At 46.3% G+C, this 12,019-nt stretch overlaps 1 protein-coding gene across 4 annotated transcripts in view; it reads right to left on the bottom strand.

Annotated features, from left to right (window-relative positions):
• Window positions 1-1,920: 1,920 nt before the first annotated feature.
• The window catches only part of PHF19 (PHD finger protein 19), a 37,798-nt gene continuing 27,699 nt past the window's right edge, over window positions 1,921-12,019 (bottom strand). For all 4 annotated transcript variants that reach the window (XM_069073799.1, XM_069073800.1, XM_069073798.1 and 1 more), the window contains 5 exons: window positions 10,060-10,236; window positions 9,298-9,379; window positions 7,129-7,214; window positions 6,225-6,320; window positions 1,921-5,916 (listed from right to left, as the gene is read on the bottom strand). In XM_069073799.1, the coding sequence (XP_068929900.1) occupies window positions 5,574-5,916; window positions 6,225-6,320; window positions 7,129-7,214; window positions 9,298-9,379; window positions 10,060-10,236 (784 nt within the window). In that variant the 3' untranslated portion in view covers window positions 1,921-5,573. The remainder of the gene's footprint in view (window positions 5,917-6,224; window positions 6,321-7,128; window positions 7,215-9,297; window positions 9,380-10,059; window positions 10,237-12,019) is intronic.

The raw sequence follows: 12,019 nt of genomic DNA, 5'->3' as shown, positions 1-12,019 counted from the left end.
TCAACAGGAGACCCTATTGAGAGAATTGGACATTCTTGGTGAAGCCCATTTCAGTGCAGAGACTAATTTTACACTATTTTTGCTGCTCCTGGGTGCCTAGCCCCCTTTTATCTCCTTGCTGCCCTCTACATAGACTCTTTAAGCCTTGTGTGGATCTACTGTTCTGGATGCCCTCTTTTATCTAAACAAAAACAAAAACTTATGCCTTTGAAAGTCCAACTCATTCAGGAAACCTTCCTTGATCAAGGTAGCTCACAATTATCTTGCCCCTTACTGCACCAAGCCGGAACCACATCTTAGCACACACTTGCTCTCTAGTTTAAGTTAAGTGCCTACTTTGTGTTATATGTTGCATTTTTAAATCGTGTTGCACTTTTATGTATATGTATTATGTGTATTTCCGTGTGTACTAGCCCCATCTTCCTTGCTAGATAAATCAAGCTCTTTTATGTACTATTTAATTTTTAACTACTTTATTTTAATTTACTATTCTTCATTCTCCTTTGTGTCCAAAGAGCTCAGCATTGCTTTATTTCCTGCTTTTGGTGTTTCACTGCCAGATTCATCGCACTGGGCATAGGGTACTTAGCTAGGGGAAGAGGGTGGTCAGAAAACAGTATGGGAGATTTTCACTGGAAGAATGGTACAATGGAGAGAGGGCTGTTTCTGGAATTAAACGACCAGGGTTCAAGTCCCATCTCTGTTTAATGTTATCTATGTGATGTTGGGCAAGTCATTTACCTTCCTTGGCCTGACAAAAACAAGATGATTGGGGTGGCTAGGTGGCACAGTGAATAAAGCACTGGCCCTGGACTCAGGAAGACCCAAGTTCAAATCCGCACTCAGACACTTGAATACTTACTAGCTGTGTGACCCTGGGCAAATCACTTAACCCCAATTGTCCTGCCTTCCCCCCTCCAAAAAAACAGCAACAAGATGGTTGGACTACATGGCTTCTGAGATCCCTTTCAACTCTAGCTCAGTAATCTTGAACCTCTCTCCCATCATTGTTTGGTCTTTAGCAGACTACCCAAAGATGACAGTATAGCATGTTGAAGAGAGAGCTTGGTTCAGGGTTGAGTTCATAGATCAGTTCATAGGTGGCTAGGTGGCGCAGTGAATAGAGTGCTGGCCCTGGAGTCAGGAGGACCCGAGTTCAAATCTGGCCTCAGACACAACACAAAAACTAGCTGTGTGACCTTGGGCAAGTCACTTAACCCCAACTGCCCTCCAAAAAAAAAGTTCATAGATCACAGGGTCTAGAGATGGAAACAATTCAACCTGTTTATTTTACAAATGAGGAAACCAAGGCCAAAAGAGGTAAGGTGGCTTGCCCAAGGCTGAGATTTGAACCAGTTTTCTGAATCTAAAGCTGATGATACTTATTCTACTATGACTCCCATTGCTTTGTGACTCCACATTTTTCTTGGGGCACTCAGACCATGAAAGCACTTCCCACCAGGTCAGGGTTTCTGCTAGATATCCTCTGCTCATATACAACTACAAAAATAATACAGCATACTGGGGTGATGGAGTGGGGAGGAGGGATAGATAAGGAGACAGAGACAAAAAAAAGGAGACAAAAATCAGATTTACTAATACTGGACTTCAAGTCAATGTGAGTTTGTTTCATCTTTGACATCGACTAGCTGTCATCACTTTACTCTCTGTGCCTGTTTTCTAATTTATAAAATGGGAATAACAACTTACATTGCCTATCCCATGTTTGTCAGGATAGTTTTATAAACCATAAACAAGTAGAGAAATGGGAGGTGTTACTGGTGATGGTGTTGAAAACTTAGGTGTTCCTCAGCTTCAGTCGGGAACAACCAGGAAGTCAGTCACTTTATTTTGCCTTTGGTAGTGTCTCCTTCAGCAAAGGAGATCCCTTGCTTAATGACGGATGTGGAAGAAAACATGTGATTTTACAAGGGGAGATTTTAATTGTACATGAAACATTAATTACAACTTTAATATAAAATGTTGGTTATTAAAAGCAGCAACTTGGAACCATAAATCTTTTTTAAAGGTGCACAACAGTCAATACAGGATCTATTACAACTAATGTTGAATGCCCTCAGGAGTCCAATGAATGAGGATGCCAAAGTTGGGTCCAGCCCCTATAAAGGGCTGAGGGAGACTTCAGTGTGTCCAGGCAGGGACCCAAGAGTCTCCCAGGAATAGGAAGTGCACTTATCTTTTAAGTAGAGTCCCTTGTGGGGGAGGAAGGGATTCTCAACTACCCACACATGGTAACTTTTGGGGACCCCAAAGTACCCAAGGCATGGGAATATGTCTACATCATCTGTGACAGCTGCTCAATTTTCTCCCCAGATCACATGGCTCTTGGGATTGCCAGGGAATTGAATTGTGAACAGCTAGGGTATGATGTCCATACTTCCCACATTTTTAGCTTCCCCTTTGTCCCTACAACTCACAGGCATCCATAGCCAGGGTGGGGAAGCAATACCTTTAAAAGGTTACCTGTCATAAGGTCCTAGCTTGGCCAGTGTCCTCAGTGACAGTACAGGACCCAGCTCAGAGTTGTCATCATTTCTGAGAGATCCCAGGACCAACTGAAGGAGGCCCATTTACCACCACCGCCTCCCACCTCAGACCCCCAGTAGAACTTCCAACCAGCTCTACCAAACTCCCTGTTCCTTCCCCACAGGTTTCTTAGAACCTTATATCTTAGCTCTGCCTAAGGCTGGAGCCAGGGCCAACTTGAGTGAGCACTTACTTTAATTTGTGAATGTTATTCATTGGCCCGCAGAGTCAAGAGGAGAGGTCTCTACTCTGCTCACTCTTCCATGGCTAGCTCTTTAGGGTCCAGAGACCACATAGCAGTATCTAGTGGACCCCACCACGGCCTCAGAATCATGGCTACTCAGGGAACAGTTTTATTTCTGTATGAACAGGAAAGTCAGTGGTTGGCACTTTTTTTGTGTGAGGATGACTGTGGTGGGGAGTTCAATTTGAAAGGCACTGTCAGTTCTGAGGTTCCTAAGTATAATTTAAGTCCCTCACTGGGACCAGAGATGCTCTTTGTAAGGCATGAGGACAGAGGTTAAGGCTTGGAGTCCAGCAAGGTGAAACAATGGAAATGTCTTAAGACCTAGTCAAACACTTGTTTGACCACCTCTAATTGCTATCCTTCATTCCATCGCTGATCTTGAAGTTTTCCGGGGCCAACTTCATTTAGAGACCCAAGTCTGTTCTCCAGACCCTGCTAACCATATCTTTTGGTTATCCATCCCCCACCCTCTCCAAACAGAATTTGGTAGAGCTGGTGAGCAGTCCATGCTATGAAAAGCTATGTGCATCTGGCTTCCCTTGTCTGTGGGTTGGTTTTGATTATTCATAAAAGCAGCAACATTAGGAAGTTCCCACTTTCCTCCAATACGGGCGATTCCTCTTCTGGGGAGAAGTGTGGGGAAGGGGTACACAGGGGCCTCCAGTCTGGTCACAACCTTCCCTTCGGTGTTGCTCAACAAGACGGTGTTTATCAGTCTGAGGAGGTCTGGTTATTTCCCATCCTCATTCCCCATCTCCCATCCCCCATCCCTTCAACTCTCCTCTTAAGAGGATGGGGACAGTGCAAGCACTGAGCTTCCTGGAAAGATGATTGTCAGAGTCTTGGGGGAGGGGGATACCTCCCCTGGATGAAGTATAGTAGCCAGGTCTAATGCCACCTTTAGGCTGTTAGCTTGGCATCCGAGGAAGGATCAGTGGTAGGGTTACATACACAGACACAATTAATTCAGAGTGTAGGGAGCATACTGCCTTTGAAGTCAATAGACCTTGGTTTGAAACCCAGCTTGCTAGTTGCTATTTCTGTGACTTTAGGTGAGTCAATTAGCAGAAAATTTGGAAATGGAAGGGAGAGATCATTGAGGCCAACCTCTTCAATTTACAGAGAAGGAAAATTAAGGCTCAGACAGATTTAGTGATTTGCCCAAGGTCACATGGATTATAATAGAAACACGATTCAAACCTGGATCATATAGCTAAAAGCTGGAAGAAACCAGAGAGGCCATCCAGTCTCATTTTACCATTGAGGAAACTGAAGTCAAGAAAAATCAGGTGACTCATCTGAGATCACAGAGGCAGGATTTGAATCCATGTCCTCTGACTCCAGAGTCAACATTCTTTTAGATCCTTGAATTCCCAATTTAATGCTCTTCCCCTTATGCCTCCACTCCATTTCCTTAACTGTAAAAAGTGAGGTTGAACTAATTGCCTTACAAGGTTTATTTGAGACCTAAAGTACCACAATCCCCATTATAGCATCCCTATCCCTAAAAACACATACATCCAACACCTACCTCCATCTCTTAGCCTTCCTGTTTCAGGAACTGGTTAAAGGAGTTGTTCCCAGGAAAGGCTGTGCTTAATGAACCCACTTGCCTCCAGGAAAGGGGCAAATCTGAAGAGTGCCTAGGATCCCAGGAAGGGAAGAAGTTGGGTTTGGGGTACTCACTGCCTTTGGTCAAGTCCTTGTCTTCCCTCCTTCCCCTGATCCAGGACTCCCAACACTGAAAGTCCTTAGTGACCAATCTCAGCTTCACAGCGAAGTCTGATGAGGGGGGAGGGAGGTTTCAGTTATGTCAAGAGGGCAATGCAGATTCTTTGAAGTTAAATGCCATTCCATTAAGTAAGAAATAAATACTATGGAAAGACAGGACCCTTTCTGTTGTTCATCTTGGGTGCATATGGTGGGGATGTAGACCTCTCATCCAAAAGAATTTCTCTGCCCCATAAGATGGTTAATATGAGGTTGTGCTGGTGTCTTTGCCCTACACATTCTCCATCTCCCCTTTACCCCAGCCTTAGATTCCACATTCATGTTAGGTGGGGGAGATAGGAGGTACAACTGTAGGAAGGAACTAAGTGGGAGGGCCTCCTTCGGACTCCAGAGAGATGAACTCCACCCCACCCCCTTAAAATTCCCTTCTATGCCAAAGGCACTCTGATGCTATGGGAACATCTCGCCCAAGGTCATGTCAGAGAAGGGCATGTAGCAGCTGCCCTCTGCATATATTCAGCTACTAAAATAATATAGCTTGGGGAAGGGTGGAGGAATGGAGTACAGAGGAACAGATAAGGAAAGACAGACAAAAAAAAGACAAAGGCAGACATATCATGGAATAGACAAACACCTAGATAGGTAAAACATGTAGGTAAAGAGATGAAGATGCAGAGAGAAATATGGACAGACATCATGAAAGAATAAAACAGAAGGACTAGGGATGGAGACAAAAACACAGGAGGAGAAAAAAAATTTGAAAGACACAAAAGGAGAGAATATGAGAAGAGAGAAGTCAGTCCAAGCTAGGAGCTCAGTCAAACACCATGGGGAACTTCTGCCCAGAGCTTTTATCTTAGCCTTTCACAAAGGCACAGCATTCTAGAGCTGAGCATCACTGTATTCCCATCTCCCTTGAAACCCCTGGGGATAGAGAGAAGCCCAAGAGCTTAGCAGGCGCCTGGGATAGACTTCCCTCTTCCCTCCTTTGGTTAACAAGACTCTTTAGAGACTGTCTTCACACTCTTCCCCCATCTCCAACACTGGGTCAATATGGGGTGGTCCCCTCCCATTCCACCAGGTACTGGACCTTCCCTTCAGGGGTCACCCTTCGAGCAAGGACCTGGTACTTTTCACCACATGCCAGCCGCCCAGCTGCACCAAAATAGTTAGTGATGGAGGACTTGAGGTGGGAAAGGGAGGAATCGTCCTCACTGATGCTCTCAAAAGTGTGGCTATCAATGCCATCATCAGGTCTCTCAGGGCCCGAGCCCCCTTCGGCACTGCTGTCTGAGGTGCAGCGCCCACCAGGCTCTGCTGCCCGCCGCTTCGCCCCTAGGGATGTGTATGCTTTGGCTGCCAGCTTCCTCTTCCGGCTGCCCACAGTCCGCCTGTCCGGGAGGGGCAGAAGGTGATGATGGGACTTCTAATTGGGGATGGAGAGCTGGGTGGATCAAACTGGGGTGTGGAGGGGTTGTCTGAGGGCCACATTATGCATACTTACTCCGTACAGACACCAAGCCTGCTTAACCACTGCCCACCCTCAAAGATATTTAGCCCCACCCTGGGCCCTTAGAGTGTTAGGGGTGGAAGGGACCTTATAGCATAGGATATTAGAACACAGAGAACGCAGACTCATGGGATCAATGCCAGGGCTGGGGACCACTGTGTCAGAGCGGCTCCTGCTGCTGCTTCTCACCTGGACTCATAGGACAGGCTGGTGGAGGCCGAGCCAGATGTGCTGGCAGCATCAGTTGAGTCCACATCTGAGAAAAAGGTCTGGCCTGAGCTGGCGCTGAAAGAGAGAAGCGGAGAGGGGTAATCCTGTCCTCCTTCCAAGCAGGCATTTGCCTCTCTCAGCTTAGCCAAAGTCACCCCCACAGCAGCCTGGGAAACATAATTTCGGTGTCTTTAAAGATCATCTCATCCATTCTCTTTTCTTTACAGAGGGGGAAGCTGAAGCCTATTGAGGGGAAGTGACTAGCCTGGAATTACAAGCTAGCAAGTCTTCTAGCTTCTAGATCTCATGAGCCTTCTATAACTCCCAAGCTACCTCCCTCTTCTATTAAAATAACTGCTCTTACCCATACCCTCACCTCCACCCCTTACAGAGGCATGTCATAGTGGAAAGAACACTAGATTTGGAAAGAGAAAGACCAAGAGCTCCAGCTTTGCCACTTGTTGGCCGTGTGTGACCTCAGGCAAATCACGTGCCTTCTCTGTTCTCAGTGTTCTCATCTTCAGAATGAAGGCATGGGGCTAGGTGATCTCTCAGGTCCCTTCCAGCTCTGAATCATCTGATCCTCTGATCTTTAGTCCCCCAGCTGTGTGTGTGTGTGTGCATGTGTGTACGTGTGTGTGTGTGCCAATCAAGGTTAAGTAACTCGCTCAGGATCACACAGCTAGTAAGTGTCAAGTGTCTGAGTCTGCATTTGACCTCAGGTCCTCTTTACTCCGGGGCTGGTGCACTATGCACTGAGCCACCTAGCTGGCCCTTCCTGTCTTTCACAAGGACACTAGTAACACCTTCCCTCCCTCCCTACTTTTTTCAACCCCATCCTGGTATATTTAAACCTCTGAGGTGAGAATTAGCCTTAAATTACCTTTTTAAACTCTGAATCTCATCTAGAGTAAAGTCAAATATGCTGGCCAGGTGGTGATTGGTGCTCCAGGCTGAGGTGAAGTCACTCTAAGGGTACAGAAGAAACATAAGGAAGTCACTGACCACCTGGTATGCTTTCTGTACCCTTTCCCCACCCTCTTTTAGAAAGCCTTTCTCTTCCCTTCCCATTCTCCCCCTCCAAAAGACCTGTGAGACCCCTGAACCCCAACAATGGCATGAAGCCCAGGAGGGCAGGAAGCATATCCTCATCATCTCTCCAATGCTCCATAACACCTAGTTTAGGGATGGGCCTCTGCTCCAGTGACTAACTCCCGTGAATCTCAGTTCCCTCCTTTGAAAAATAGGAAGAATCCTTCTCCCCACCTTGTAAGTTGTTGCAGAGAAAAAGCATGTTATAAACCTTAAAATGCTGGAGAAACCTGAGTTCTTGTTATGGCCAATGCCTAGTACTTGACTGGTTCACGCTCCTGATGCGTGGTGAAAAGATTAGGCTTTGAGTCAGGAAACCTGGGTTCAAATCCTGACTCTGCCATTTAGTAGTTGTGTGACCGTGGGCATCACCTGCCCATCAGTTTCCTTATTTGTAATGCGGCCACTATACTGGGATATTGTGATAGATCTTTTGTGAAAGTGCTATGTAAACACGGTGTCCTTAGTTGCTCTCCAACAACCTTGGTCTGCTCTTTCCCAGATAAGCTCATCATATTTCCTCCTAAGTTGTTAGTACCTTAAGGGCAGAGGCCAAATCTTCTTTACCTTTATCTCTCTGCTAGAACCAGAGACCAGATTTAAGGAACAGGATCCTGCACCTAATAGGCTGAGACTCTTTGTTAAATAGATGAGCTGTTCTTGGAGCCTTCTAACCATCAAGATAGTGAAGGCAAAGTACCAGCTTCAGAATGGACGACTTTAGAAATAATGAAGAAACAGGTTTGGGAAGATTAAATAATTTGCCTAATGTCACAAGAAGCAGAGACAGTACTTGGACCCAAATCCAGTGCCCTTTCTACTACACACCTGAAGAGTGGCAGGAGCTCCCTAATAGTTGCTCAACAATTCTTTGAGCACCACGACCCAAAGAGCTCCTTTAAGTCAGGAGCACTCCAAGTTCCTCCAAGCACGGGACGAACCTGGCATGCTCCTAGCATCACTGTTATCTTCCCCCACCCAAGTTAGTTCTCAGTCACTTGGACCTAACAGGCCTAGGAATGCACAGGACCACTGGCCCTTCAGCTGCCCTGTCCTCTGAAACTGGCAGAGGAAGATGATGTTCTGTTCCTTAAGTCTGGTCCCTGGTCATGCATGCCAGGGTTCAGGGATGAGAAAGTAACATTTTTTTCTTTTTGGAGGGGGGGAGGTAGGGCAATTGGGGTTAAGTGACTTGCCCAAGGTCACATGGCTAGTTTTTTGTGTTAAGTGTCTGAGGCTGAATTTGAACTCAGGTCCTCCTGACTTTATGGCAGGTGCTCTATTTACTGTACCACCTATCCACCCTGAGAAAGTGACATTAGAGGTGACATGTTTTGAAAAGGGTACAGTGGGAAGAGCCCCAGCTGGGGTTCTAGGCCAGACTGTCAATGGCCCACTAGGTGACCTCGTATATGTTATTTACCCTCTCTAGGCTTCCATTTCCTCTCCCATAAAATATGGATAATAATCCCTGCCACACTTCTCAAGACAAGTTTTATGGGTTCCAGAAGTTAGAATTCAAATGGCTTTAAATAGCTTAGGCCATTTAATCAAACTCCCTCATTTTATGGATGAAGAGCTCTTAAGTCTAGAGAGAGGAAGAGGTTTGTTTGGGTCTATGGAGACAATGAATGACAGAGCCAGGATTTTAACTCGGGTCTTCTGACTGCACATTCCTATCCTTTCCCATCATTATACCACAAGTTTTTTATGAGGATCCAATGGGGTGGTCAATGTGTAAGTGCTTGGAGAAGTATAAAGCATTATATAAATGGAGGGAGCTTTATTTTCACCAAAGGTACTGGAATTTTCTCCCAAACAAGGTGAATTATACATGGTTACCAAAACTAGGGATGGGAGTAAGAGAAGGAATATTCCTTTTTTAAATAAAGTTTTGCTGGTTTGTACAGACCCAGGAAAGTAAAAGTGTGGAGAGTAAGATAGACAGTGAGAAACTAACACTGGGAATAGCATCTTCCAACAAAAATTTTGATCTTTTTCTTCTAACAACTCGCCTTTTCTGCTGTTCATGAGGCACCAAACTGTGGACATAGAAAAGGGAGAAAGAGAGTGTGTCAGCCTCTCCACTCTTCCCCATTGCCTTGGGAAGAGGGGAAAGGAATGGGAGGCTAATGTGGGGAGATGAGCAGCTGGACATCCAATAGAGGGGAGGTCAGGGCAGAGATCCAGCTGTTCACACCCTGTGAAAAAAGTGAGCACTGGCCAGAGAGGGACAGGGACTAGGGTCATGGAGAAGGGAAGGGATCACAGGAAAGGTCAGGGGCTTGGGTTACAGGGGGGTGGGCAGAGGGAAGGGCTGGGTTCCCAAGATTTCAGCAGTGCAAAAGGACAGGGGCATGGTACCATGGAAGGTTGGGGCTGGAGTCATGGAGAGGCTGTGGTTACAGAGTCAGAGAAAATGAGGACTGGCATGAGGATCAGTGGCGGGTGGGAGATAGGGACTAAATGGATCCTGAGAAGGCTGGGAACATAGGGATGGAAGGAGCTAAGAAATTCTTAGATTCCATGACATAACTAGGAGGAGAGCTGAGGTCATGGTGCAAGGCTGGGATGGAAGGACAGGGGCTGGGTAGGGAGGGGAAGTTCAGTGTCTACTGTACTTCCCTGTCTTCTTAGGCTGGGATCTGAGGGCAGAAATGCTGAGTCACTGCTGCAGCTCCAGCCCCTCGGCCAGTGTAGGGAGTCATCCTAGGGCACTGACCTATGCTTGGTTTGGTATTTGCTCTTCCCTCTCTTCTGTAGCTCAGAGGAAGTGCCGCCATTTTCCTTCAGAGCCACCACCTTGTCGGGCAGCAGTTTACCAGGTGGGTTGGGAGGGACCCGGATCCTTAGTCGGAAGATACATTTCTTCTTCTTGATCTCCTTGCCACAGAGAAACCTAATACAACACATGTAATATAACCAAAATTTCTTAAGCACCCACTATGTGCAAAGCACTGTGCTCTATGGCCAGTGTGGTGCTGGGGGCGGGGGGCTCGGAAGGGAGTGGGCAAAGGGACCAGGAAATGTTTCAGAGGTTATCACAGTCTCTTATCTTTGAGGTCAGAGGTTAGGCTCTAACCCAGCCCGAAACACCTTCTCTACATATTTCTTGGTTCAGAGACAGACACTTATCAGCTGTGAGAAGGATGAAGTAGCTGCAAGTTCCCTAGTAACTGGGGAGCCCATCGATTTTCATTGTCCTTTCCCCTTTATCCTCTCAACTCAGAACAAACATTATTAAGCATACACTCCATATACAGAATACAGGTTCTTAACCTGGGGTCTATGAACTTATTTTTAAAAAAATATCTTGATAATTCTATTTCAAAAGCAAGTTTATATATTTTATTTCATGCATTTTAAAAACATTGTTCTGAGGAGTCTACAGGATTTGTCCAGTCTGCCAAAAAAAGTCTACAACACAAAAAAGGTTAAGAATCTCTGCTTTGGGGGGGGGGGAGGAGGAGTCAAGATGGTGGATTAGAAGCAGGTCCTACGTGCGGCTCCAGCTTCCACCTTCCCCAATTCATGTAAAAGAGGACTCTGAACAAACTTTGGAGCTACAGAAACCACAAAATGACACAGAGAAGCTAACCTCCTGTTGAGGACAGCCTGGCAGGCTGGCAAGAATTGGCCAGCACAGCGCTCTGGGAGGCAAGCCTAGGCCCACTCCAAGGCTTTAGCCCCAGGGTGGGCCTGACCAGCTGCTGGCTGGAGGTAACCAGCAGCTGTGGTGATCCAGAATTATCAACACATAGATGCTAAGGACAAAGTGAGAGGTCAGCGCACTGTGGATTTTGGGACCCAGTAGTTGGGAGTGCATCGGCTTTTGCCCCCGGAGTGAGAAGCTGCTGAGGAGCCACAGCTGTGCAGCTGCCCCCATGTGCCAGCTTCAGCTCCTGGCCTGCAGAGTGTAGGGGGACCAAGCACCAGTCTGAGGGGTAATCGCTCTTGCTTTAACCTGCTTGGATCTGGATTGCAGTCTAGGGTGGAGGGCCTGGGGTGTGTGTCCAGCTTGCCAGAGCATGTGGAGGCTTCACCGAGGGCACCCAACTAATACCTCCGGCACCTGAGAAAACCCCAGCGTTTGGGATGAAAGCTCCCCTGTCTGGTAGCAGAGTCCTACTGTGGCAAAAAGCCCAAAAGTCAAGGAATTGAGTGGCAACATGACCAGGCAAAGGAAACAAAGCAAACAGAAGAATCCAACATTAGACTCCTATTTTGGGGACAAAAATGATCAAAGCATGGAACTGGAGGAAGACAGTGAAGTCAGAACTCCTGCACCAAAAGCTTTAAAGGAAAATATGAGCTGGTTACAGGCCATAGAGGACCTTAAGAAGCAGATAAGAGAAGTGGAGGAAAAATTGGAAAGAGAAATGAGAATGATGCAAGAAAATTACGAAATGAGAGTCAACAGCCTGACTGAGGAAAATCACACCTTAAAAAAGAGACTGACTCAAATGGCAAAAGAGGCTGAAAAAGGCAATGAGGAGAAGAATGCCTTAAAAAGCCGAATTTGCCAGATGGAAAAAGAATCTCAAAGGCTCACTGAGGAGAATCATTGCTTCAGAATTAGATTGGAGCAAATGGAAGCTAATGACTTTATGAGAAATCAAGATGCTGTTAAACAAATCCAAACAAATGAAAGAATAGAAGACAATGTGAAATATCTCATGGGA

This window comes from Petaurus breviceps, unplaced genomic scaffold (genome assembly GCF_028583685.1).
Source record: "Petaurus breviceps papuanus isolate PSGF00001 unplaced genomic scaffold, PetGlider_PUasm1.0 90879, whole genome shotgun sequence".
Taxonomy (NCBI): Eukaryota; Metazoa; Chordata; class Mammalia; order Diprotodontia; family Petauridae; genus Petaurus; species Petaurus breviceps.
This window is presented reverse-complemented; position numbering and strand designations above follow the sequence as displayed.